Genomic DNA, 27,227 nt, shown 5'->3' with positions numbered 1-27,227 from the left:
TTATTATAATGGTGTGGGGAGATGCTTGAAAGGTTAAGGTGCAGTTATTTATTTAGTGATTTGAGTAGCTGAACTTCATTATTACTCTGTGTGCAAAGTATGAAGTCATAAGATTGAGATACCACAGTGAAAACAGTTCAAAATGGACAAATCAATGGGTAATTTTTTTCTTCATTTATAAAATTATGCAATCATGTTATATTTAATTTATCACAGTTTTTTGTGTTATTTATTGAATGATGCTTGTAATTATCTGTTTGTTTATATATACTACTTAGTGTACATTTTTTATTTTACAGATGGTTGACAATAAAGAAAGAAGTAATACTATTATTTTTAATGCTTCAAAAAATGAATTATTTAGTGTAAATGAAGGTTACAAGACTTTGAATAGAAGACTGAAGAACAGTTTTAAAGTTCTTAGGTAAACTTAATTTATGAACTATTCTTTAAAAAAAATGGCTTGTTTATGGCAAATTTATTAACAGTGAATCTCTTCTTCAATAGAAATTTTAATTCAGTTATGTATTAATTTGTTGCTGCCATCTTTTTTTTTTTTAATATATATGGTATGCATTTACACAATTATTACACAGTAATAATTTTTCACATTTTATTTAAATTAGTTTATTAATTATTTATTTGCTTCATTTGAATTTATTTCAAATTAATATAAAACTAATGAAAGTTTAACAATTAAATATATTAAAAAACTTGAATTTTAACAAAAATTATAACACTACATTTTTCTGAATGCAACTCATTTTATTTTCTTGTACGAATTCACTTAGTTTATTGATATCACATTTGCCTCTCAAATATATTTTTTTAATTTTTGAGTTTATTATCATTGTTTTATTGTGAATTAGGAAGCCAAAAGCTTTAAGGACAGAGTTATTTAAAGCTCTGGTGTTGTCCATCCCCAGGGGCTCACATCTAGTGAGTATGGGCTTGGCACACCCAGGGTCCTGAGCTGGATATCATCATTCTTCTCTTTCTTGGTGATTCCCTTCTACTTCTCTCTCTCTCTACGGGTAACTCAGAAATTTTTATTTTTTCTTGCCTGGTGCAGCATAAGCCTCAGGCTTCCTTGTACTATATGGCTATTAATAATAATAATAATAATGAGGATAAGGGCTGAATTTCTAGGTTTACATTTTGCACTTTTCTGATGCAAAAGATCATTTGAAAATTTTCTCCTAAATTTCCAAAAAGTTTAAAATTTGTTGGAATTTGGAGAAATAAACAAGTTGCATAATAATATAGATTTAACATGTTTGTTTTCTCTTTAGTGTTTTAAGTGTACCAGTGTTACCGTATTGATTGTGGATTAGTGATATGCAAGATCAAATGAACTTTTATGATGTTCTCCTTTGTTTTTTTAAAGAATACTAAATGTATATGACTTTAATTGCATTAAAGGTGTTATTTACTTGTTTGAAATGATTATCTTTAATTAATTATTACTAATTAACTAACAATTGTGAATTGTTTGTGTGTTATTATTATTATTATTATTATTAGCAGCCATATGATGCAAGGAAGCCTGATACTTTTTTTTTTTTTTTTATGTGAACCCCAAACACGAGAGGTATTAGAACCTATAGTACTTAGTACCGTGCTTGGGTTGGAGGTTGAGAAGACGAAAGAAGATATTTGTTGACATTGGACTTGAACTTCTGTAGATTGTAATTTTCAGGAAATACGCATGAAGGAAGGTTGTTCCAGAAAACGGCAGTGGAAGGAATAAATGAGGAAGATGAAAAGTTGGTTCTGTGGGTTTGAAGTTGGACAGTAAATGGATGTTGGCGGCACGTGTTCGGACTGTTTTGAAAGAGAGAGTGGGAATTATAGAAGCCAATTCAGAAGAACAGTGCCCATGGAAGTATCTGTAGAAGAGGCATGCAGCTGAAACAGTACGTCTATGAGAAAGCGAGTGGAGAGACTCTATTAGAAATGAATCATTAATTAACCTAACTGCCTTCTTCTGAATGGAATCAAGAAGCCTGAGAGAAGTTTTGGGGGGGCACCACCCCAGATGTGGGAACAATATTCCATGGCAGGGTGGATTTGTGATTTATACAGAGTGAGCAGCTGTTTGGAAGAAAAGTAACGCCGAGAGCGAAAGAGAAAACCAAGTTTTTTAGATGCAGAGGAAGTAATATTTCTAATGTGCTTATGCCAAGAGAGATTAGAAGTCAGGGTAATCCCCAAAAGAGATATATCATTTTGCCTAGAAATCGGAGTGCCACTAAGGATAAGCATAGGAGCAGAAGAATCCTTTTTACGAGATATAAGACAAGACTGAGTTTTAGAAGGGTTGAAATCAACTAAGTTGCCTTTGCCCCACTGGAGGATTACCTGAAGATTGGCATTTAAGGAATTGGTAGAAGATTTTCGAGAAGTTGAAGCTGATTGAGCAGGACAAGGTTTCTCAAAATGGAAAGTGGAATACAATGTGCTATCATCGGCAAAACTATGGATAGGATTTCCAGTCAATGGAAGAAGGTCATTAATATACAAGAGGAAAAATGTGGGGTAAAGAACTGAACCTTGGGGTACACCAGCATTAGTGGAGAAGTTAGAAGACAGAGAGCCATCTACCATCACCCTCAGTGAGCAATCAGAGAGAAAACTGGATAACCAATTACTAAAAACAGTTGGCAAACCATAAGATGGAAGCTTGTTTAGAAGACCTTTATGTCAAAAATGATTGAAAGCCTTTGAGATGTCAAGAGCAACTAGTTGTGTTTCACCGAACCTTTCCATTGAATTAGTCCATAAATGGGTAACATAAGCCAGAATATCACAAGTGGATCGACACTGACGGAATCCATATTGGTGATCGTTGATCAGACAGAAGGGTTCTAGGTAGTTTAAGAGTTGGTGGTTAATTGATTTCTCCATCTTTAGAAAGAGTAGAAGTAATTGCAATGGACGATAATTGGATGGGAGCGTTTTGTCACCCTTTTAGAACTGGCTGGATATGAGCAAATTTCCAAGCAGAAGGAAAAACATCTTTGGAATACGAAAGAAAAAAAATGCGGCAAAGAATAGGAGTAAGTTTCAGGAGCATAGGTTTTGAGAACAAGTGGAGAAATACCATCGGGACCTGGAGCTTTCTTAGCATCAAGATTCATCAAAATCCTTCTGATATCCTTTTGACGGAAGACCACAGGAGGCATTGAATGGAGCGTGTTGGAAATGGATGGGAGGTGTCTTTACCAAGATCATTAATACATGAGCTGGAAGAAAAATGGGTTGCTAGCATGTCAGCTTTATCCTTGGCTGAAGTGACAACAGAACCATCTGGTTTGGACAGAGGTGGGAGCAGAGATGGGCAAAAGTTTGCGGCCAATAGCTTTGGCAAGAGACCAGAATGCTCGGCTACCATTAGGGCAAGAAGCAAGTTTTCTACTCTTAGTCTGTTCAAACTCTAGTTTGGACTGATTAATAACTGCTTTACAATTGTTGCGAGCTTTGATGTAGGCAGAAAATGAAACTGAAGAATTAGAAAACAAGCCAATTACGATATTAGCATTAGCATTAGCAGAAGCATATGATGCAAGAAGAGCAAGCTTATTCAGCAATCAGCCAAAAAAAACAAAAAAAAAAAAAAAAAAAACCCACTCCCATTTCACCCTCCATTCGTTCGAAATACCTGTCCAGTTGGAGCTTTAAATTGTTTAGGCTATCAACTTCAACAACCAGTGATGGAAGTCGGTTCCATCAACCAACCACCCGCTGGCCAAAGGCAAATTTCCGCACATCTATCCGACATCCGTCCTTCCTCAATTTGAATTTATGCCCTCTGAGGTGATTATTCTGAGAAAGATGAAGAATCCCATTGGCATTGAGCATGCTCAAACCATTCAAAGCCTTATACACCTCTATCAGATCACCTCGCCGGTGCCTAGTCTCCGGACTCTGTAATTTGCAAACTTAAGCCTTTCTTCGTAAGAGCAACCCTTTGTTCCATTTACTAATCTTGTTGCACTTCTCTGTACCCGTTCCAGCAGCTCTACATCCTTCTTGAAATGAGGCCTCCAGACCTGTATACAGTACTCAAGATGTGGCCTTACCATTGCCTTATACAAGGAATAATCACCTCCTTATCCCTGCTAGAAAAATTCCTGTATATCATTGACAAGACACCATGAGCTACTCTTGCAGCTCGTCTGCACTGCTCAGAGAACTTCATATCTGCCTGCACAATTACCCCCAGGTCCTTTTCATTCTCCACCACTGTCAGTGTAGTACCGCAGAGTTGATACGTTGCTCTGGGGTTACTGTTTCCCATATGCAGCACTTTACATTTGTCGATGTTTAACCTCATTTGCCACCTCTCAGCCCATCTGTTCAACCTGTCCAGATCCTGTTGCAGCAGCATAGCGTCAGTATTGTCCTTAACGACCCTGCCAACCTTTGTATCATCTGCAAACTTGGACATTAAACTTGATATCCCATCATCAATATCATTCATAAACACCGAAAACAACAACGGACCCAAACTGAACCTTGAGGAACTCCACTAATAACATTAGTCCACGTTGAGCAGTGTCCATTGATTACCACTCTCTGTCTTCTGCCACTCAACCATCCCCTTATCCATAGCAGCAATTTGCCTCCAATGCCACACTGCTCCAATTTGTGCAGCAGTCTTCCATGTGCAACAGTATCAATATGCAACATTCTTCTCTTGAACAGCCTTAGCACATTTATTGGAAAACCAAGGTTTAGATAAAGGACAAGATTTTAAAGTGGAGTGTGGGATAAAGGATTCTATTCCTGCAAGAATAATTTCGCTGACACGATCTGAGCAAACGTTGACATCAGAAGTTTTGAAACAGTAATCCGACCAAGGAAAAGAAGAAAAGAAAGTCTCGTAGGTCATCCCGTTTTGCATTCTTGTAATGCCAAACAACATGAGGTTGGGAATAGCCATGAGATAAAGGTTCCATTGGAGAAGAGACAATCACCAAGTTGTGATCTGAAGTGCCCTAAAGGACCTCTCACTTCGACCGTGTACTTAGAAGGGTTGTTTGTGAGAAAAAGATCAAGCGTATTGGCTGTATGATTAAGATTGTCCGGTATTCTTGTAGGTAAATGAACAATCTGTGCTAGATTATTAGTAATGCAAAAGCCTCAGCATCTGCACCAGCTGGGTCTGTGTGACTAGAAAATGGAAGCCAGCTGGAGTTGTGATCATTAAAATCACCGAAAATTACCTCACTGTTTGGAAAGTTGGACTGGAGAAAATCAAGTTACAAGGAGAGGAAGTCAGAGTTCCACGTGATTAGTAGAGTTGGGAGAACGATAGAGCCAACAGATGAATTTGACAGAATGAGGTAGAGATTTTAAGCCAGAGCTGGTTGAAAAGAGGAGATTCCAAATTACAAAGTCTCTGACAGGGAATATCGGAACGGACGTATGCCCAAGTACCACTTTGAGGTGAAAGGAATCATACAGAGAATAATTTGGGCAACTTAGATGAGCGGTGGTTGACTCAACTGATAAATGAGGTTTTCTCAGAAAAAGTACGTGGGGTTTGGTTGACTGTAAGTGGAAATGGACATCATTGAGATTAGAACTGAGACTACATATATATATACATGTGAAATGAACTAGGAAGTGTTTGGGAGGTTTAGATATTTTCCCAGTTAAGTTTGCTCTATTAGTCTGACAGTATATGGTGTATTCAATAGTAAGAAAAAGTGTGTGGGGGGGGTGGCGACATGCTGTATGAAGTGATGGAGTTTTGGATATGGCATACACATTATGAGAATATATCCAGATCTTTGACTTAACATGGCCTTGACAATGCCCCCCCCCCTGCATACACACTACTCGGACTCTCACCAGTCACCATCTGGCAGAGTTGAGGCAGCAAGATTATACACTCGCTGATCTGAAAGCCTCCTAGACACAAGTACCCCCCTTTGATAGTACTTGTCATTTATTAATGATGTCACCAACAGACTGTCAGATTTTAATGAGGGAAAAGAGAATATTATTATTCATGTGGGGGCTAATGACATTAAGCGTACACGATCTGATGATTTGTTAGACAAATATAGGACCATGCTGAAGAAATTTAGCTAGTTAGGTCACAATGTCTATATGTCTGCAATTCTGCCCAGGCACAATAGGAGGGATTATGTGCTTGAAAGTCTTGTGGATTAATTCAAGACTTGAAGGACTCTGCAAGGCTATTTGGGGGGAAATTTCTATCAGCTTGGCCTGCACTTGTAGGTAGAAGGAATCTATTTTGTAGAGACAGGGTACATTTAAACAAAGGGGGTGCAAAAGTTTTTGCCAGTATTATTGAGGATACCTTAAAGGTTCAGGGAAACTGCTAGTTTGGGGGGGGGACAAGGGTAATGTAGATACGCATTTATCTGATAGTATTGGTCAAATTAACTCTTGCACATACCTCAAGAGTATTTGTTTTTTACCACAACAGAACATAGTAGCAAGATGTTCTGAGGGCAAAAACGTTTCAAATGAGCTGGTAGCAAATGCCAGGGAAGCGAGCATAAATAACTTTAAGAGGTGTGTCAGGGTAGTTAACTATACAAGAACACCAAGTCTTAATTATTTATAGTCAGAAGTGTTGTCAATAAAATGAGTGAATTCAAACTGCTGGTTAGTACAAGTAACGCTGACATAATAGGGCTTACAGAAATGTGGTGCCACCCAGAGTTAAGGGATGATGAGTTTCAGTACAGTATGTATAATGTATTTAGGAAAGACAGGGAAGATAGAAGGGGTAGTGGGGTCATACTTCTTATCAAAAGTAACCTGAGCACGATGAAAGCTTTCCCGGATCCAGATATTTCGCATGCTAGTATAGAATCTGTATGGTGTGAAATAGTTGGAAGCAAAGGTATAATGAGAGTGGGAGTAATCTACAGGCCAGGTGATTGTGAAGACTATGATGAGAGCCTCTATATGCAAATGGAATGGGCACGTACGTGTGCATGTCTTATTATGAGTAATTTAAATTTGCCTCCAATTGATTGGAACAAATGGGAAGGAAACTCCACATGGGGGACAAAATTTTTAAATCAACTAGATGATTGTTATTTGTATTAGCATGTCAGGGAAAGTACTAGGGAAAAGAATACTCTAGAGCTCATCATCGCCCATGAACCAGATGACATAATAGGGCTAACAGCACAGGAACCGGTAGCAGGAAGTGATCATGGAGTTCTACGGTGGACGATGAAGAGAGAGATAGCAGTAGTTAAAGGCAAAGGAATGGGTTATAATTTCAGGAAAAGAAATTATGATACTTTAATCTGCTACATAGCCTCTATTAACTGGGTAGACAGCACAGAGTTGCGAATACAATTGAATTATGGTATACCTTTAAAACATTAATCACAGAAACCTTGAATGCTTATATTTTTTATTTTTTTACCATTAAAAAAATACTCCACGAGGAGGATTCAATGTTGGATGAATAATGAAGTTGCCAAATTATTTGAGGAGAAAAAGATGGCATGGAAAAGTTACAGAGCAATAAAAAATACAGAAGCCTATAACGGCTACAAATTTATCTGTAATAATGCCACTGAAAAGGTTAGGCTGCAAAGAGGGGGTGATAAGGAATTCTTCACATATATAAATGCAAAGAAGAGAACAACAAACCAGATCGGACCTTTATGTAATGGACGTGGGATAGTATTAGATACCTCAGCTGAAGATGCAGATGAACTCAATAGTTACTTTGCATCGATATTGAAAGAAGAAAAACCCTTCATTGTCAATGAGAAATTCTGGGAGTGAAGTTGAAAAAATGTAATTAATGATGTTGAAATTTCACACGTTTATTTAATGAAAAAACTGTTGAGTCTACAGGCGGGTAACTTGGGGTTGATAGCATTTACCTTATAATCTTAAGGGAGGCGGCAAGTGAGTGCATTGAACCTTTGAGGCTAATTATGAGAGCATCACTGGACTCAGGAGTGAGTCTGTTGGATTGGAAAAGTGCCAATGTATCTCCAATACATAACTCATCTTTTAAGAGCACAAAAGGTGATATTGTTGTACATGTTGGAACTAAAGACATTAAGAGTAAGAGATGTGAAGATTTACTCAACAAGTCAATGTTGAAAAAAAGTCGCAAGTTAGGGTTAAATATGAAAGTGTCTGCAATTCTGCTCAGACACGATAGGAGGGAGTATATGATGAGAGCCTTGTCGGTCAATTCAGCCCTGGAGAGCTTGTGCAAGGCTCAAGAGGTAGAATTTTTTCAGCCTGGTCTGTGCTTGTTAACAAGAGAGACTGCTTCTACAGGGATGGGGTACACTTAAATAGAAAGGGTGCAAGAATATTTCCTGATGCTATCGAGGCAATGTTAGGTGGGTCGGAAAACTGCTAGCTTGGGGGGGGGGAATACACAGACTAAAAGGTTAACCGAGGCCGCAGGCAAAAGTGATTCTTGCACTGCTTCTATTAGAATGAGCAGCAACCTGGAAAGCAAGGTAATGGAGATTTCCAGGACTGCTGGAAGTCATCATGGAATAAGTAAATACATGGGCTGTGTTAGGGTAACTAAGAGTAGGAACAGGTGCATGTATATTTGCATGTACACCACTGCTAGGAGTATAGTTAATAAATTTGATGAGCTTGAAGTGCTAGTCAAGACTTCAAAAGGCATATATTATTGGGATATCAGAGACATGGTGTCACACAGATATAAGCAGTGGAGAATTGGAATTTGGGGAGTATAATGTGTACAGGAAGGATAGACTGGACAGGAAGGGAGGAGGGGTTATGCTGTTAGTTACAAAACATATAAAATCTAAAGAAGTGCATGCAATTGATGTTGGTGGACAATGTATTGTTCAGTCTGTTTGGTGTGACATAAGCACTGGGAAAGGAAAAATGAGGGTAGGTGTGTTTTTTAGGCCTAATGAATCTGATGAGCATAATGAGAAATTGTGCAGAGAAATAGAGTGGGCCAGTAAATCAGAATATCTTATAATGGGGGGTTTTAACTTTCCAGATATTGACTGGAACTTATGGGTTGGTCAATTGCACACTAGCAAGACTTTTGTGGATTTATTGGATGACTGTTTTCTACAGCAACATGTTCAAGAAGCAACCAGGAGTAATACTCTTGACCTGGTTATCAACAGTGATTATTCATGCATTAAGAATTTGCAGGTAAAGGAACCACTGGGTTGACAGTGATCACAAGTACTGATGTAGGGATTACTTAAAAGATGAACTGCCATCAAGGCTAAAGGGAAGGGCGTTTGCTTTCGTAAAGGTGACTACATGGGTCTCAGACAGTTTTTAAATTCTGTACAGTGGGATCAACTGATGATGTTACCAAAGTTGAATTCTAAATGGGAAGCCTTCAGGGACTTAATTTTGGAGGCTACTAGGCTTTTCATTCCAATTAAGAAATATAGTTCAAGGTTTAGGCCTAAATGGATGTCAGATCAATTAATGAGGCTCGTGACAGTGAAGTAAAATGTATTGGATGCATATAAATTATCAGGTGACACAGAAGCCTATGGCAGATATAAACTAGTCTGTAATCAAGTCACAAAGGAAGTCAGGCAGGCGAAGGCAGATTACGAGAAATCTTTGGCAAAGGATGCAAAGAAAAACAGTAAAGAGTTCTGTTATGTGAACTCTAGAAGGAAAGGGATGAATCTGATTGGACCACTAAACATACATGGGTTGACTATTGATGCTCATGCTCAGGTAGCTGATAAACTCAATGAGTATTTTGCATCTAAATTCACACATGAGGAGTTATTCAATGAGGGAAGTGCCAGAAGTTTATCAAACTCTAACAGGGAGTTAAGTGATTTTGTAATAACTGAGAGCAAAGTGGGGGAGAAATTGTTGAAGTTAAACATAAGGGAGGCACCTGGGGTGCATGTGATCTATCCAGTTCTATTAAAGGAGGCAGCAAAGGAAGTAAGCAAACCCTTAGCCATAATTATGAGAGCTTCCTTGGACTCAGTAGAGGTCCCCATGGACTGGAGGTGTGCAAATGCATTACTAATTCACAAAAGGTGACACAATTAACCATAGACATGTTAGTTTAATTTGTGTTCTAGGGATAATAATGGAATCGCTGGTTAAAGAAGTATTGCAGGATCATCTAGACAAGATAGTAGTAATAGTTAAGACACAGCATGGGTTTGTTAAAGGGAGGTCTTGTCTCACCAATTTCATTGAATACTATGATGTGGTTACTAAGAAACCGAATGCCAAAAATAATTTTGATATCATATACTTGGATTTCAGTAAAGCTTTTGATACTGTTGCACATGGAAGACTGCTGTACAAATTGGAGAGGTATGGCATTGCTAATGGATAAAGGGATGGTTAAGTGGGAGACGACAGAGAGTGGTAATCAATAGACATTGCTCTTCGTGGACAAATGTTATTAATGGAGTTCCCCAGGGTTCGGTGTTGGTCCCATTGTTGTTTTGTAAATTTATTGATGATATTGATGAAGGTATATCACGTTTAATGTCCAAGTTTGCAGATGATACAATGGTTGCAGGGTTTTTAACGACAGTAAGGGCCGCATGCTACTTCAACTGAAACTGGATAAGTTGGGCATATTTGCTGAGAAGTGGCGACTAAAGTTTAACATTGACAAATGCAAAGGTAACAGTAACAGAAGAGAAATGCCGACCGGGCTAGCCGGTGGGTAAAGTGCCTGCCTGGCAACCCAAAGGTCGTGGGTTCGATTCCCGCCTTGGGCTTGGATCAAAGTACTACAAAAACCTTGGGAGGTGCATTATGACCACAAAAATTACAGAAGCCTATGCGCCAACAACTATCAAAAAAAAAAAAAAAAAAAGAAGAGAAACATACCAACTTTGTGATATTACACTCAGAGAAGTGGAAATAGAGGATCTGCGATCTCATAATGGATTTAAAATAAACTTTGTGGAATATTTTTGAAAAGGGTAGTATAGGCTATCTTTGGAAATTTTTGGAAAGTGTAGTGTGTGTGTGTGGGGGCAGGGGGTGTTGAGTAGTCGAAAAAGGGTGAAGGAGGGTGGAGGGGAAAAATTTCCCGCTCTACCGTATTACACTTATAGTTTGGGAATTTGGAAATTGTATATGTTTCTTGTTTTTTTAGCAAAAAAAAAAAAAAAAAAAAAAAATCTACAATTTCCAAATTTCTAAACTATAAGTATAATACAGTGAGGCAGGAAATTTTTCCCCTCTATCCTACTCAACACCCACCCCACCATGCTTTTGAAATACTGCAATGAAACGTGCCAGGGCCATAAAAGACGGCCTCGACAACTATGCACTCTCCTTTGAAGATGGTATTAACGAAAAGCCCCCATCAGGATTCAGGACATCATCTCCCTTTATGCCTACAATTACTCCCCATGCAAGAATTTAGGACAAAAGCTGGCTTTTCCCTTCGTCCTCCTTCCATATAATTGCAATTTCAACAGCTTCTGAATTACACTTCATCCGGATGCAGCTTGTTGCTGAAGAAAACCCTAGATAAGAGTATTCTTTTGCTTTAAAATAAAATGTAATATTCCTAAAATTTAATATTTCTTTAAAATTTCTAAAAATAGCCTGTACTACTCTTTTCAAAAAAATCCAAAAAGTTTATTTTAAATCCATCATGAGATCGCAGATCCTCTACTATGAAAAATTACAATAAATTATTAGCACTTGTCCGATTTTATGAAAATTAGCGGGTGTCGACTACTCAAGTTGTCTGTCCAACTGTCTAATTAAGTTTAGAGACATTAGGACCTCCACATATTTTTTTACTCTATATCAGGGAAATGAAAAGTGAAAAAGACCTGGGGTTAATTGTGCAGTCAAATATGAAGTTTGCCGAGGAGTGCAGATGGGCTGGCAGGGCAGGTCATGGAGTCTTGTCAATGATATATAAGAATTTTGCTAGCAGGGACACGGAGATGATTATCCCGTTATACAAGGCAATGGTCAGGCCACACCTAGAGTACTGTGTACAGGTCTGGAGGCCTCATTTTAGGAAGGATGTAGAGTTGCTAGAACGAGTACAAAGAAGGGCAACAATATTGGTGAGGGGAACAAATATTAAGTTCTGCAAATTGTAGTGCCTGGAGAGTATGCACCTGTGAGGTGATTTGATTAAAGTGTATAAGGCCTTGAATAGGTTGAGCAAGCTGAATGCTGATGGGATTCTTCCTCTTGCTCAGATTAAGAACCTGAGGGAACACAGTTTGAAATTGAGGAAAGACAGTTGTAGAATTGATGTGCAGAAATTTGCCTTTAGCCAGCGGATAGTTGATTGGTGGAATAGACTTCCATCTTTTGTTGTGGAAGTTGATAGCTTAAATAAATTTAAGGCTCAGCTGGACAGGCATTTGGAATGAATGGAGGGGTGAAATGAGAGGGTTTTTTTTTTTCTTTTTCTTTTGGCTGATGCTGTATAAGTTTGTTTTCTTGCATCTTATGCCTCTACTAATGCTAATGCTAATAAGGGTGGTGGTGGAATTCAAGATTACTTAAATAGAAATGGAATTCAAAAGGATACTCAGCATGGTTTTGTGAAGGGAAAATAATGTTTAACTAACCTGTTTAGCTATTTTGACAGGATCACTCAAGAGCTGGACTTAGGGAATAATTTCGACGTTGTTTATTTGGATTTCAGCAAAGCATTTGACTCAGTCCCACATGAGCGGTTACTTTATAAGCTTGAACAGGTTGGAATCACAGGGAAAATCCTTAGATGGATAGCAGGATGGCTTCAGGGCAGGTGGTGAGGGTTGTGATAAATGGTTATTCCTCAGTATTAGGACCGTTGTTGTTTTTCATAAATGACATCAATGAAGGGATAGAGGGCGTAATGTCTAAATTTGCAGATGATGTAAAGATTGGTAGAGTAGTTAATGATTGCTGCCAAGCAAATCTTCTTCTTCAGAATGACCTAGATAGACTTCAGATATGGTCAGAAAATGGCAGCTATGCTTTAATCCAGCAAAGTGTAAGGTATTGCACCTGGGGAACAGTAACCCCAAAATAACTTATACACTTGGCGGAGTTGAACTAAAGCCAGTAGTGGAGAAAAGGGACTTGGGTATTACGATATGGTCAGATATGAAGTTCTCTGAGCATTGTAGACTGGAGAGCCCATGTTGCAAGGAGAGCCCATGGTCCTATCGATGATTTATTGAACAATCACTAGTAGAGATAAGGACGTCATAATCCCGTTATATAAGGCTATTGTTATACCACACTTGGAATACTGTGTTGAAGTATGGAGACCACACCTAAAGAAAGACATTGTTCTTCTTGAAAGGGTCCAAAGACGAGCAACTTGTCTGGTGAGATCAGCAAAAGGGCATCCATATGAGGAAAGACTTTGAATATGTGGGTTGCAGAGGTTTTTTTTTTTATGTAAACCCCAAACACGAGAGGTATTAGAACCTATAGTACTTAGTACCGTGCTTGGGTTGGAAGTTGAGAAGATGAAAGAAGATATTTGTTGACATTGGACTTGAACTTCTGTAGACTGTAATTTTCAGGAAAGACATATGAAGGAAGGTTATTCCAGAAAGCGGCAGTTGAATGAATAAACGAGGAAGGTGAAAAGTTGGTTCTGTGAGTTTGAAGTTGGACAATAAATGGATGTTGGCTGGTGGCGGCACATGTTCGGACTGTTTTGAAAGAGAGAGCGGGAATTATAGAAGCCAATTCAGAAGAACAGTTCCCGTGGAAGTATCTGTAGAAGAGGCATGCAGCAGAAACAGTACATCTATGAGACAACAAGTGGAGAGACTCTGTTAGAGATGAATCATTAATTAACCTAACTGCCCTCTTCTGAATGGAATCAAGAAGCCTGAGAGAAGTTTTGGGGCCACCACCCCAAATGTGGGAACAATATTCCATGGCAGGGCGGATTTGCGATTTATACAGAGTGAGCAGCTGTTTGGAAGAATAGTAACGCTGAGAGCAAAAGAGAAAACCAAGTTTTTTAGATGCAGAGGAAGCAATATTAGTAATGTGCTTGTGCCAAGAGAGATTAGAAGTCAGGGTAATCCCCAAAAGAGATATATCATTTTTCGTAGAAATCGGAGTGTCACTAAAGATAAGCATAGGGGCAGAAGAATCCTTTTTGCGAGATATAAGACAAGACTGAGTTTTAGAAGGGTTGAAATCAACTAAGTTGTCTTTGCCCCACTGGAGAATTACCTGAAGATTGGCATTTAAGGAATTGGTAGCAGATTTTCGAGAAGTTGAAGCTGATTGAACAGGGAAAGTTTATCAAAATGGAAAGTGGAATGCAATGTGCTATCATTGGCAAAACTATGGATGGGATTTCCAGTCAATGGAAGAAGGTCATTAATATACAAGAGGAAAAATGTGGGGTAAAGAACTGAACCTTGGGGTACACCAGCATTAGTGGAGAAGTTAGAAGACAGAGAGCCATCTACCATCACCCTCAGTGAGCAATCAGAGAGAAAACTGGATAACCAATTACTAAAAACAGTTGGCAAACCATAAGATGGAAGCTTGTTTAGAGGACCTTTATGTCAAAAATGATTGAAAGCCTTTGAGATGTCAAGAGCAACTAGTTGTGTTTCACCGAACCTTTCCATTGAATTAGTCCATAAATGGGTAACATAAGCCAGAATATCACAAGTGGATCGACACTGATGGAATCCATATTGGCGATCGTTGATCAGACAGAAGGGTTCTAGATAGTTTAAGAGTTGGTGGTTAATTGATTTCTCCATTACTTTAGAAAGAGTAGAAGTAATTGCAATGGGACGATAATTGGATGGGAGCGTTTTGTCACCCTTTTTAGGAACTAGCTGGATATGAGCAAATTTCCAAGCAGAAGGAAAAACATCTTTGGAATACGAAAGAAAAAAAATGCGGCAAAGAATAGGAGTAAGTTCAGGAGCATGGGTTTTGAGAACAAGTGGAGAAATACCATCGGGACCTGGAGCTTTCTTAGCATCAAGATTCATCAAAATTCTTCTGACATCCTTTTGACGGAAGACCACAGGAGGCATTGAATGGTGCCGACCGGGCTAGCCAGGTGGGTAAAGCACCTGCCTGGCAACCCAAAGGTTGCGGGTTCGAATCCCGCCTCGGGCTTGGATCAAAGTATTGCAAAAACCTTGGGAGGTGCATTATGGCCACAGAAGCCGATGCGCCAACAACTACCAAAAAAAAAAAAAAAAAAAAAAGCATTGAATGGAGTGTGTTGGGAATGGTGGGAGGTGTTTTGCCAAGATCATTAATACGTGAGTTGGAAGAAAAATGGGATGCTAGCAGGTCAGCTTTATCCTTGGCTGAAGTGACAACAGAACCATCTGGTTTGGACAGAGGTGGGAGCAGAGATGGGCAAAAGTTGCGGCCAATAGCTTTGGCAAGAGACCAGAATGCTCGGCTACCATTAGGGCAAGAAGCAAGTTTTCTACTCTTAGCCTGTTCAAACTCTAGTTTGGACTGATTAGTAACGGCTTTACAATTGTTGCGAAATTTGGTGTCGACAGAAAATGAAACTGAAGAAAACTAGTTATCTTAGACTAGACTTGATTGAGGTGTTTAAGGCTCTGAGAGGCATAAGCAAAATGAATAAGGATGAAATTTTCAGTTATAAGTGATTCTAGAACTAGGGGTCATAATTTCGAGGGGACAGTTGTTTAGACTGGATTGCAGGAAGTTTTATTTTAGCCAGCCAGTTATAAATTACTGGAATAAGTTACCTACATGGGTGGTAGAGGCTGACAGTCTGGGGAAATTCAAAGGTCAGCTGGAAAATTACCTAAGGGAGGAGGGAAATGCATAGGATGTCCATTTCTTTTTCTCTTATTAATTTTTATTATTATTATTTTTTTTAAAATTTTTCTTCTTATTATTATTAATTTGTTTTTATTCTTATTTTATTTTATATATTTTTTGTTATTTTATTTTATTATTATTATTATTTTGTTTTTTTGGCTGGTGCAGCATAAGCCATAGGCTTCCTTGCATCATGTGGCCATTACTAATACTAGACAGTTACCAATAGTTTTGATCCAGCGTACTAACTAGCGGCCGGCCTGCGAACACCGTTTTAGAGCTGTATCCTTGAAAAGTAACTAAGATTAGATCTTCTTTTTCATCATAACCTCAAATGACATCAATCATACTGCATAATGGAAGAGATGGGGGGGGAGTGTTGACCGGAACTTTGCTCTGGAGACTAAACATGGGTTCCACCACTTTAAGCCTCCAATAAGCAAAGTGGTGGTATTGCACCGGTTGATGAGAGTCATCTACCACCTAGTATGAAGTATTGCAGTATTGCCTAGTGAAGAAGTATTGCAGGATCTTCTTTTTGACATGAATGCAGTTATACTGCAGTCACACCATGGATTTGTTAAAAGCTTATCTTTCTGATTCAGTTTGATTGGATAATATAATGCAAAAAATAATTTTGACTTGTATGTTGAGATTTCAGAAAAGCTTTTGAAATTGTTGCATATAAAAGACTGGTATAAAATTGGAGAAATGTGGCATTAGCAGTAAATTATTGTTACGGATAAAGAGATGGTCGTGTGGAGTAAGAAGACAGTGAGTGGTCATCATTAGGTACTGCTGTTTTTGAAACCCCCCGTCCCCCAAGAGTTCAATTCTAGGCCCATTGCTATTTTCAGTATTATTAATGATGCTGATGAAGGCATATCAGGCTTGATTTCAAAGTTGCAGATGATACAAAAGTTGACAGGTAGTTGATGACAATTAGTAGGGTAGGTTACTGTAATGAGACCTTGATAAATTAGGCAGAGGGGCTAAGAAGTGGCAATTAAAGTTTATAACATAACAGAAAAGCTTTTGAAATTGTTGCATATAAAAGACTGGTATAAAATTGGAGAAATGTGGCATTAGCAGTAAATTATTGTTACGGATAAAGAGATGGTCGTGTGGAGTAACGATAAATGCGAAGGATTACTGCTACCGATATACATATTAAGTGTGAAGTACAACACTCAGGGTAGTAGAGAATGTTTTTATTCTCTCCTACCTTGGGAGTAATTGTGTAGTCAGACAGGAAATTTTCTGAGCAGTCCAGACAGACTGACAAGCAAGCTTCAGTGACATATAGGAATTTTGTTAGCAGTGTCAAGGAGGTGATTATTGAATTGTTTAAGGCAGTATTTAGTCCACATCTTGAGTACTGCATACAGATCAGAAATCCTCATTTTAAGAATTGATCTGTTGGAATGGAATGGGTGTGGAGAAGGGTAACAAGATTAGTGAGGGGAACAAAAAAAAAAGGTACTCTTATCAGGAAAGGCTTCAGTTGTACAAATTGCACCATCTAAAAACTAGGCACCTGCAAGAAGATCTGATTGAGGTGTCCAAGGCTTTAAGTGGATTGAATATGTTAAATGCTGCTGCATCCTTTCTCCTGCTCAGACAACTCACTTGGGGGAGCATAAATTTAAATTGAGGATGGTTGCATGATGGGTGTGCAAAAATTTGCTTTCAGCCAGCAGGTATTTTATTTAATCATCGAAAAACTTCCATCTAGTGTTGTGGAAGTGGGGGGTTTGATTAAATTAAATGCAGAACTAGACAAATTATTAAGTATTGAATTGGTGGCAAGAGTGACATCAATGTCACTCTCCCATATGGTACTGCTAAAAGTTGGTAAGTTATTAGGTTGTTATTTATGACTTGAAAGGGTGAGGTGGCTATAAAATCTGATAATATCTGGCCATTGTGTGTGCCTGCTCTGTCTTCTGTATGGCTATGCCATAAGGCTGACCGGCAGTTGACATCAGCACACATGATGATATTTGCAGTAGGTAACAAATTTATGACTGCTTGTAAGTAATCTATAGTAAGTTTTATGTCTTCACCTGGTCTTGCATAAAGAGATATAATATAGAACTGTCCAACTGCACTGGTGATTTGGGCACTCACTGCCACTGGTAAGCAGAGATGACCCACCTTTGTGACTATAAGGTTAGTGTTTCTGACCACTATTGCTGTTGAAGGGACACCCGGGGTGTATTCTGTTATTTTGTAGCCTCTTGGGTATCCTTGAACCCTACCCATTTGGGTGTAGGGTTCTTGGAGTAACAAGAACTTATATCTATATTATTTTCTTGTAATTTGATCTTCATCTGATCTACAACAGTTCTTGCTCTTTGAGCATTAAATTGGACGAGATTTAAAGCCCTAGCCACATTTCTATTTTCAGTCTGGCCCATAGTTGGTCTAGATTGTATTTGCTTTATCATTTTCTTATAGCAGGGACATTTTTCATCCCTGATGCTGTGTGTATAGTCAGTCAGCCATGCTGCCTTGCAGGTAGCACATTTTGGCTGCTGATTTTTATTTCTCCAGTTTTTATAGTCATGCCCAGCCGCTGCACAGTGACCACAGACAGGTTCTTTCTGACGGCAATCCCTGGCAGTGTGTCCAGATTTATGACAGTTTTAACGTCTTGTTACAGGGAAGTGTTCCTGTGGCTGGTCCAGCCAGCATAGATTCTTTGCTGTCCTTGTAGCTGCACCTTTTGGAGAAATCTCCACTATAATATTTATCTGGCCATTTTTCCTGCTTTTTGTGGCTTTCTATGTCCATTATTTCTTGGAAATTTTTATAATATATATATCTGTCATTAATTTCTTCTCAAGAGTATATTGTATGATATCAAATAGTAGAATATGTGGGTTCTTTCCCTTTGGTTTCTCTGGTTTTAAACCAAGTTTTAAGATTTCATGGTTAGTTTCTACCATTTTCAAATCTTCTTTGTTTGCTACTTCCAGTAGTACCCCATTTTCTCTCACTTTCCTATTACTTCTTATTCTGATCTCCTCTAGGTGGGGTTTCAGTTGAGTCACAACAGCTTCTCTGAGTGCCTCACTAGTCTTATAGTAGCTGTCTGGTTTTGCTTTTAATATCACTGTATTGGTTTCCTTAGTCCTGGGTATTTCCTTAGGTTTGTTAGGTTGCTTAGTCTGGCTATTTTCTGTTTTACTTGCCCTTGCTACAACTTAGGATGTTCATTTCTTTGTAATTATTCCTTTTCTCAGTTACATTGTCTATCCTAGATCTCAGCACTCTATTTTCTAAGTTGATATTAGTTCTATGAGTTCTTATCACCCTTTGCTCTAAGACTGTCCAACAGTTTATAATCTGCAGTCTAACTATAGATGTTATTCTGTTAGTCTGGTTATGATGGAAGTCCTCTAAGTACAATTTCAACTCTATTTTCTTAATTGGATCTGCCAATTCATTTATTGCTTGAAATCATTTTTCCTCTTCTATCTTATTATCAGTCTTTTCATTGTTTTCCTTTGCTTTACCCTCTTTGTTCTCAGCTTGATTCCTCACTTTTTTGGCCCTTTTCATACTCAGAAGGCCTGGAGGACATGCATCTAAGTCTTCATTATTAGTTTCATCACCATTTTTGGGAGTACTTTTGCTTAAAATTCTTATTTCTAAGTCAGGGTTTGTCTCTTATGTCTATTATTATTAGCCATATGGTGCAAGGAAGCCTGAAAATTATGCTGCACCAGCCAAAAGAAATTCCCGAGTCACCTTGAGAGAGACAGAGAGAGTCAGAAGTGGAAAGGAATCACCAAGAAAGAGAAGAATGATGATATCCAGCTCAGGACACTGGGTATGCCCATATTCACCAGATATGAGCTCCTGAGGATTCTAAATTGTTATTTCTTTTGCCTTTTGTCCCCGGGGATTCTAAATTGTTATTTCCACATTTTTGCCTTTTATCCTCAGTATTTTGTTCTTGCCCAGTCATTTTGTCCATTTTCATTTGTTCCTTATATTGGGGGAAATAATTTAATGTGTCTAATTCCAACATACAGTTATTTAAACTGAAATATCGTGATTTCCCAGTTTTGGCGGGGAAAACCGCTATAAACAAAGAAAACTAACTCAAGTTCTGAAAATACATTATAACTATCGTTATAATCAGATTCCCCATTCAAAATATGCCTAATGTAGCTAGTTTTACTTGTAATATACTCAAAACTTGTGTTCTTGAGGTGCAATCAAGTCAACAACAGTAACAGTGAGATCGCTAGAGCTGTAACGATCGCACTACACAAAAATACTCTTAATGGCACAAAAATTGGTGAAAACTATAGTAAGCAAAACTCTTACTCGGAATATATATCACTTATTAAAATAAAAGTCCATTTGCATGAACCTTAAAATCAAAAAAAATCCATGGTAAAACCCTAGTATCGATTCAAAACCAAACGAAGTTATAGTACGATCCCCATCTGCCATCAACAATCAAATGCAACTCCATGTAGATGCGTCCATTCACTACTGCGACTGCAGTGCCATCTCTGCAGGTTGTGCAGTATGATATGGTGCATTATCATGGTGAACCAGAAAATGGCTCTTCTCATGCTGCTGTTGCCACAATGTAAGAAGAGCAGGATGAGCCAGAATGTCAGTGTACCACATGGCATTTATTGTTCAAGAACAACAACCAATGCCTCAAGCTGAAACTAAAAGAAACATCTGCAGACAATGACACTACCTCCACCGAAGCTGATCACTGTTGGAATGACACACTGCTCTAGTATATACTGTGGTGAGCTGTGGATATTTTAACAGTGGGCTCGCACTTTTGCTGACTTTTTGATGTGAAACATCCTTTGGGGGGGGGGGGGTATCTACCGAGTAAATCTGATTGGTCACGGATGTGACGTCATCTGTGGCGTCTACCAGAGGTGCTTCCCACGCTCAGACCACTAGTCTGTGTAGAACACTTACTAGTAGTATGATTAGATTAGAGTGCATGACGCATTTTTCGTGACCAGTTCAATATCTCGAGTTCTAACGTTTTGGAATTTTTGAATAGTATGATGTTACAACCATGTGACGTTATATAGTGACGTGAAGGATGTTTCGCATAAAACCATCTACCGCACATGCTCGGCAGACGCGTGAATTTTTTATTTATTTTTTTTAAACTAGGGAAATATAATGGCACTACACAAAAAGCTACAAGCTACAAGCTGCTCTTCGTAGCCCGAACACACGACTGATCTTTGTAGTTTCCATATCAAGGTCTTTAGCAATCATCTTTACTTCGCGCTGGTTTTTTGGAGATTGGTGGTATAATGGATACATTTTTTTCTTTTTTTAATTATTGCCCCTATGCCAGTATATTTTAGAACATTTTCTACATAGTGGAAGCCTCAATGAAATTTCAAAATCTGCTAACATTTCATCTTCGTAAAATTTATATAATATCTTAGTTGCTTCAATCCCCCCACGTTGCTACTGTCACTAGTTCTTTGAACACTGTGCAAAATATTGGAATCACTCAGATATTCGTGTAAACTGTGACCATGTAAACACAGACAGAGAAATTTACTGAAACATGTGGATCACTCACTTCTCCGAAAAACATACGCCCATTTGTCGGAGTAAAGGGGAACCACAGCACAGGTTGATCAGAGGCTATTCGGGAATCTTTGGGAATCCATGTCGAGAATCTTCTTAATCCTCTGACTGGCTATGGAAAGTATATCACAGAAGGACTTTCTGTCTTATGCAGATGACATTAAATTTTACATAACATCATCTAATCCTAATCAAGCAGCTACCATCAATAAACTGGCCAATCGAAAAATTGAACAACTAGAAATGTATCTAGATTCAATCAGTCTAGAACTTAACCAGATTTGTATATTGTTCCTTAACCAGAAAGGTTAAGGAACAATATACAAATCTTTATCGCAGGGGAACCTGTAGCAAAAGTCATCTCACCTAAGGACTTAGCCTTAACGTGGAATGAGGGCCTCACATTTCAGCAGCATCTAAGCATCACCAAAACGAAGACTTATGCAGCAATGTGGCTGCCATGCCAAGAGCTCACAGGAATACATGATCCTCAGCTAATTATCTGATATGTCCAATGCTGCCTTTATCCCATTCCATTATATTCCTCCATCATCTAGTCCACAGCACCCAAAACCCACTTCATCAAATTTCTCAGGTTAGAGTACTGGATCCTTAAATGTCTTAACAGAATAACGGAGACAGTATACCATCTCGAGATTGGTGCTCTACTCGAATTTAGACATGATGCCTTGGAAATATCAGATTGCTGCCCAAAATGTTCTAACACTTACTAAACTCATAACCGGATGCATAGATGCCCCCCAGAATGGACGACATCGTTAGGACTCCAAGGAGAGCAGGATGCTACCAGACGGACCGACCCTTAGCTTCCTCTTCAAACAGGGCTAAATAGTCTAGGTCGCCTAACTGCTATGTTCCCCGGAAACACTATCCAGCTGATCAACAGACTAGCGATTGATCTGGACAAGTTCTGTGACTCAAAAGTATACAGAACAGCAAAACTACAGGAAACTTTCACGTGGATGGAGCTCTGACCTCTACTCCCACTGGAAAAGCTGTACCTAAATTTGTTTACTGATAAATCGGCTACTGAAATTTGTAAATATTTCACATTTATGTCTGTTACTTAAGTAAGTTGACATCCACTGACTGTAAAAACTGAGTTATTTTTTGTATATTTAATATAAACATGTTTGTTTATATAATGTAAATAATTAAATGTATTATGGATCACTCTCCTAGCTGAATGGCCGTGTAAGGGGTACAGACCATATTTATTGGGTCAATAAAATGATTTAATAATAATAATATATTGACTAGTGGGACTTCTCGGAATGTGGCTGCAAAAGTTTTACGGACACCACTAACGTTGTGGAACGGTAATCCTTTTCACCCTTAATTCACGCTTTCTAATTACCTAAAAGCCAGAGGTGAGAACAATGCAAAGTTGTATCTCCTAATCTGTTCGTTACATGGAAATTATTTTCATTCTACGGAAACTACTGTATTTTAAATGTAATTACCAAGGGGAATTTAAAAAAATTCGGTATAAAGAAGTTGGTTAAACAGAGGTCCAACTGTAATTAAATCAAAAATTAAGCAATTTTAAAATACATAACCGATCTATTGTGCCATTAAAATGCTGGGAATGGGGGCCCCCGTTCGCCCCACCATACTTTCAGCTCTGGATACTCAATAATTGTATTCAGGATTTCATTTGTAAAATAAATGATGGTCTCAACAATGGGCTCGCAAAAATTCAAAAAAAAATAACAATGGGCTCTCATGAGCCCATACCAGCCCACTATATAGCTCACTACTGAGTATATAACATTTTTTGGACACCCACCATACCCCGGACTTGGCAAAAAAAAAACAGACTGGAAAACTATGTAGTGTGATCCCCCACTCGACAACTGTGTTGTGGAGTGCTGAAGCATCAATTTGTACATAGCTATATAATGAAATTAAACAAAATTTCTATTTCCATAAAAGGCATCATTATTGAGGATACAACAGTCCCCAAAAAGATGCTGTCTGGATGGTGGCAGAATAAATAATAAATCCCACCAGGATAAATAACAGTATACTTGTCCTTTTAGAGAACTTATTCAAAGGCATTTGTAAGGTAGATCATGAAGGGATTCGCAATATGAGATGTTGTTTAATGCTTTGTGTGAAAACTTTGTTTGCTTTCACTATTTCATTAATGCTTCAGAATTGAAGAGTACATAGGCTATATAAATTTTCCGTAGCTTGAAGCTTTTCTCTAAATATTCATGTACTTTTTTTTTACAGTAATAAAGAAGAATTATCTGCACAAGTTCTTTCACAAGCAGCAGTCTTTGTTTTACCAGGTCCAAGAGAAAAATTCACAGAAACAGAGGTAGCCTGAAAGAATATTAACTACCGAAATTCTGATTTTTGAAGTTGTATAGTTGTTTTTTGATATATAGCATGAGGCTTTTTGTAAGATTGTTGGATAACCTTACAAATATTGTCCAGTCTATTAAGATTTGGATTTAGTGGGTAATATTGCAAACATTGTAAGATTATCCAACAAAATATAGATTTCTTTAGTTATATAAAAGTAATTTTAAAGTTCATAGCTGTTTTAAAAACTAATAATTGTAAAAATAAGGCTTCAGAGAAAAAAATTTTATAGGCAGGCATAAAACTGTTTTTGAGTTTTTTTTATGAAAGAATAAAAAATAGTTCAATCAATTGTTCATCACCAGAGGCCAAGGTTTTATTATAATACAAAATGGGGTTACAGAAATTTCCATTACGTGATTCATCAGAGATGTTCTATATGTATATACAAGTAGTACTATATGTATATACAAGTAGTACTATAGTACTACTAGCTTTACATGTCTATATTGGTGATAACTTTTAGTGAATGAGGAATAATGAAGTAGAAACCTCAAGTTGAATGTTATTCTTTAAAGACCATAAAAAGTTGGGTTTTATCTATATGCATGGCCTTTGAAATATCCCATAGCCAAGAATCAGCAGAGTCAAGTCTGATAAACATGCTAAAATTTGGGGTATGTCCAATTGTTTTTTATCAGGTGCAAATATTTCATTCACTAGAAAAGAAACTGGTCAGCCTGTTCATTGATAGATACAGATATGTGACAACGTCTTGTCAAAGTTGAAGCTCTGATCTGAAAAGTCCAGTTTGTAGTTTATTGTAGATTTTTTCTCATTCCTTTGAATTCTCTAATTGTGTTAATGAGAAGTTTTTCTTGGACATGGAGGTTATTTTATATGTTTGAGCTTAAAAACAGGGACAGCTTTAAAAATTCTGATTATTTTCATAAAAAATAAGCACACTGTTAAAACTTTGTCTTATGATGGAACCTCTTGGTGTTAACCTCTTTTTTCACAACACAACACACTAATGGAAATGCTGCATTACTCTTTTTATATATATGCTTTAATGTCTTATTATGTAATTCTTGGCACTCTTTTACAACCATTTGAGCCACAGTTTTTTTTTGCTTATGGAAAAAATATTCCATTAAATTTTGTGCCTGCCTGTGCAAAACGTTTTCTATGATTCTTTTTTAACACTTTTTTTTTTTTTTTTTTTTTTTTAAATAGGTGAGGACTTTATAACCATGCTGCATATACTTATGGGAAGCAGACAATATATAGGTTATTTGAAAAGTTCAGTAATACATGTTACGTTATGTTCATTTTAGAAGGAGCAATGCATATTGCCTGATATGGGGAAATAATACAAGTAATCTCATAAACTTTAATAATATATAATACACCTAATTCTGTTTTTACACGATAGATACGTTCCTGAAAATACGTGTAAAAAAAATTCGTGTAAAAAAAGACATTGTATTTATGGAAGGAAAGACGATTGGTTCCGGATCTAAAAAATCCGTAAAAATAATTAAAAAAAAAACACAAAAATATTTGTTTTAAGCTTATTATTTTATTTCAACAAAATACACATGTAATAATATGTAATGAAAATGTATTAAAGTAAATTTGTATGCATATGAAATGAAAAAAATTCTTCATGAACAAAAAAAATCTGTTTTACACATAACAAGATTTTATTCATTTTCACTTTCTGATAATAAACGGCGCATACGTTTGCGTACGACTGGAATATCACTAGAAATGTTTTGGACATGGTCTTCTTCCTCTATTATGAAATTCTATCTGTGATCTCTTGAGAAAAATCAGCACGAGTCTCCTCTGGTGCTGATGTTTCACTGGTTTTTACGAACGAATTCAGTTATTAATCGTTGTGTTCGTGTTTTGGTTAGGCCGTTATATAATTCTCTGTAAGAGGCTGTCAACAACTTCAGTTCACGTTGAAACTTCCCAGCGCATTCTTCATTAGGGTCATGTTTGACAAAATGATTACCTAATTTTCTGGCCAGTTCCAGACCTTCTTTTATTAAATCTGCATTTAGAACAGAATCATTTTCTTCATTATCACTACGTTCTGTGGGATAAAGAGTCCCAAGGACAACCTCTAATATTTCATCTTTGCTTAGGGCTTTGTTGGTTAACAATTCATCAATATCTTCAAACGATAGATTATCGAATCCTTCTCCACCAATTTTGTGTGCCATTGTAATGATGTTGGGAAATTCGGTCGTATTAGGGATGATGGGATCTTTGCTTTTTACACATTGTGGCCAAACCGCTTTCCAACACGCATTTAAAGTTGCTGGTTTTAATTCAGTTAACGCTAATCCAACTTGATTGATACAATCCATAATAGAGAATTTCTTCCACACATTAATGACTGTTAGTGTTTCATCATTCAGTTTGTCCAAAACGTGTTGGAATGTTCGTTTTACGTAGTATGTTTTAATTGTCGCAATTATACCTTAGTCTAGCGGTTGTATCAAAGATGTAGTATTAGGTGGCAGAAATAAAATTTGTATGTTTGGGTGTTCCAAGACAGGATGGCCGGGTGCATTGTCAAGAAATCAGAAGAACTTTAAATTCGAGACCGTTCAAATTCATATAACATCTGACTTCTGGGGCAAAACATTTGTTGAACCATTCTGTAAAGATAGCAGTTGTCACCCAGGCCTTCTTGTTTGACATCCAGTGAACAGGCAGTTTATTGATATCTACACCTTTCATTGAACGTGGGTTTAGGGCTCGATTTACCAGCAGTGGTTTCAACATACGATCTCCTGAAGCGTTGGAGGAAAATAACAAGGTCACACGATCCTTAGCTACCTTAAAACCACCAGCAGTTTTCTGCGATTTGGCTACATACGTTCTGTTCGGCATTCGTTTCCAGAAGAAACCAGTTTCATCTGCATTCCACACTTGATCAGGAGTGTATCCTCCGTCTTCAATAATTTTTGCAAGTTCCTGCGGGAATACTTTAGTGGCCAGTTCATCTGCAGATGCAGCTTCACCTTTAATTTTTATATTAGGAAGAGCATTCCTTTTAAGAAACCCTATCATCCAACCTGTACTCGCAGAAAATTCATACTTTCTGTTTTTTGTTTGAGATGAAGTGCTTGGCTTCTTTTCTTTAATCTGTCTGTAAATTCTTAGTGCTGTTTGCTTGATGGCATTTCCATCTACTGGAACTCTTTTTTGTGACTGATCTTCTATCCATATTACCATAGCCTTTTCCATTTTTTCCTTGACAATATCTCTTGTATATGATGATGAATTAACACTTACTTTTGTTCCAGAACATACCGACTTCCTAATTGCAGCTTCATTTTTCTTAATAGTTCTTGCTGTAGCTTCATGTACACCAAAATGCTTTCCTACAGACGTAGCCCCTTGTCCAGTTGCAAGACGATCTAAAATTTGAATTTTAAGTTCCAAAGAACTCGCTTTCCTTTTCATTTTGGTAATAG

At 37.6% G+C, this 27,227-nt stretch overlaps 1 protein-coding gene across 1 annotated transcript in view; it reads left to right on the top strand.

Annotated features, from left to right (window-relative positions):
- IFT52 (intraflagellar transport 52) overlaps window positions 1-27,227 on the top strand; it is a 197,674-nt gene that overhangs the window by 6,932 nt on the left and 163,515 nt on the right. Inside the window, exons 2-3 of the mRNA XM_090372064.1 lie at window positions 300-424; window positions 23,656-23,743. Coding sequence (XP_090228190.1) covers window positions 300-424; window positions 23,656-23,743 — 213 coding nt within the window. The remainder of the gene's footprint in view (window positions 1-299; window positions 425-23,655; window positions 23,744-27,227) is intronic.

The sequence above is a fragment of the Mastigoproctus giganteus genome, chromosome 4 (genome assembly GCF_048544385.1).
Source record: "Mastigoproctus giganteus isolate SK-2022 chromosome 4, ASM4854438v1, whole genome shotgun sequence".
Classification (NCBI taxonomy): domain Eukaryota; kingdom Metazoa; phylum Arthropoda; class Arachnida; order Uropygi; family Thelyphonidae; genus Mastigoproctus; species Mastigoproctus giganteus.
This window is presented reverse-complemented; position numbering and strand designations above follow the sequence as displayed.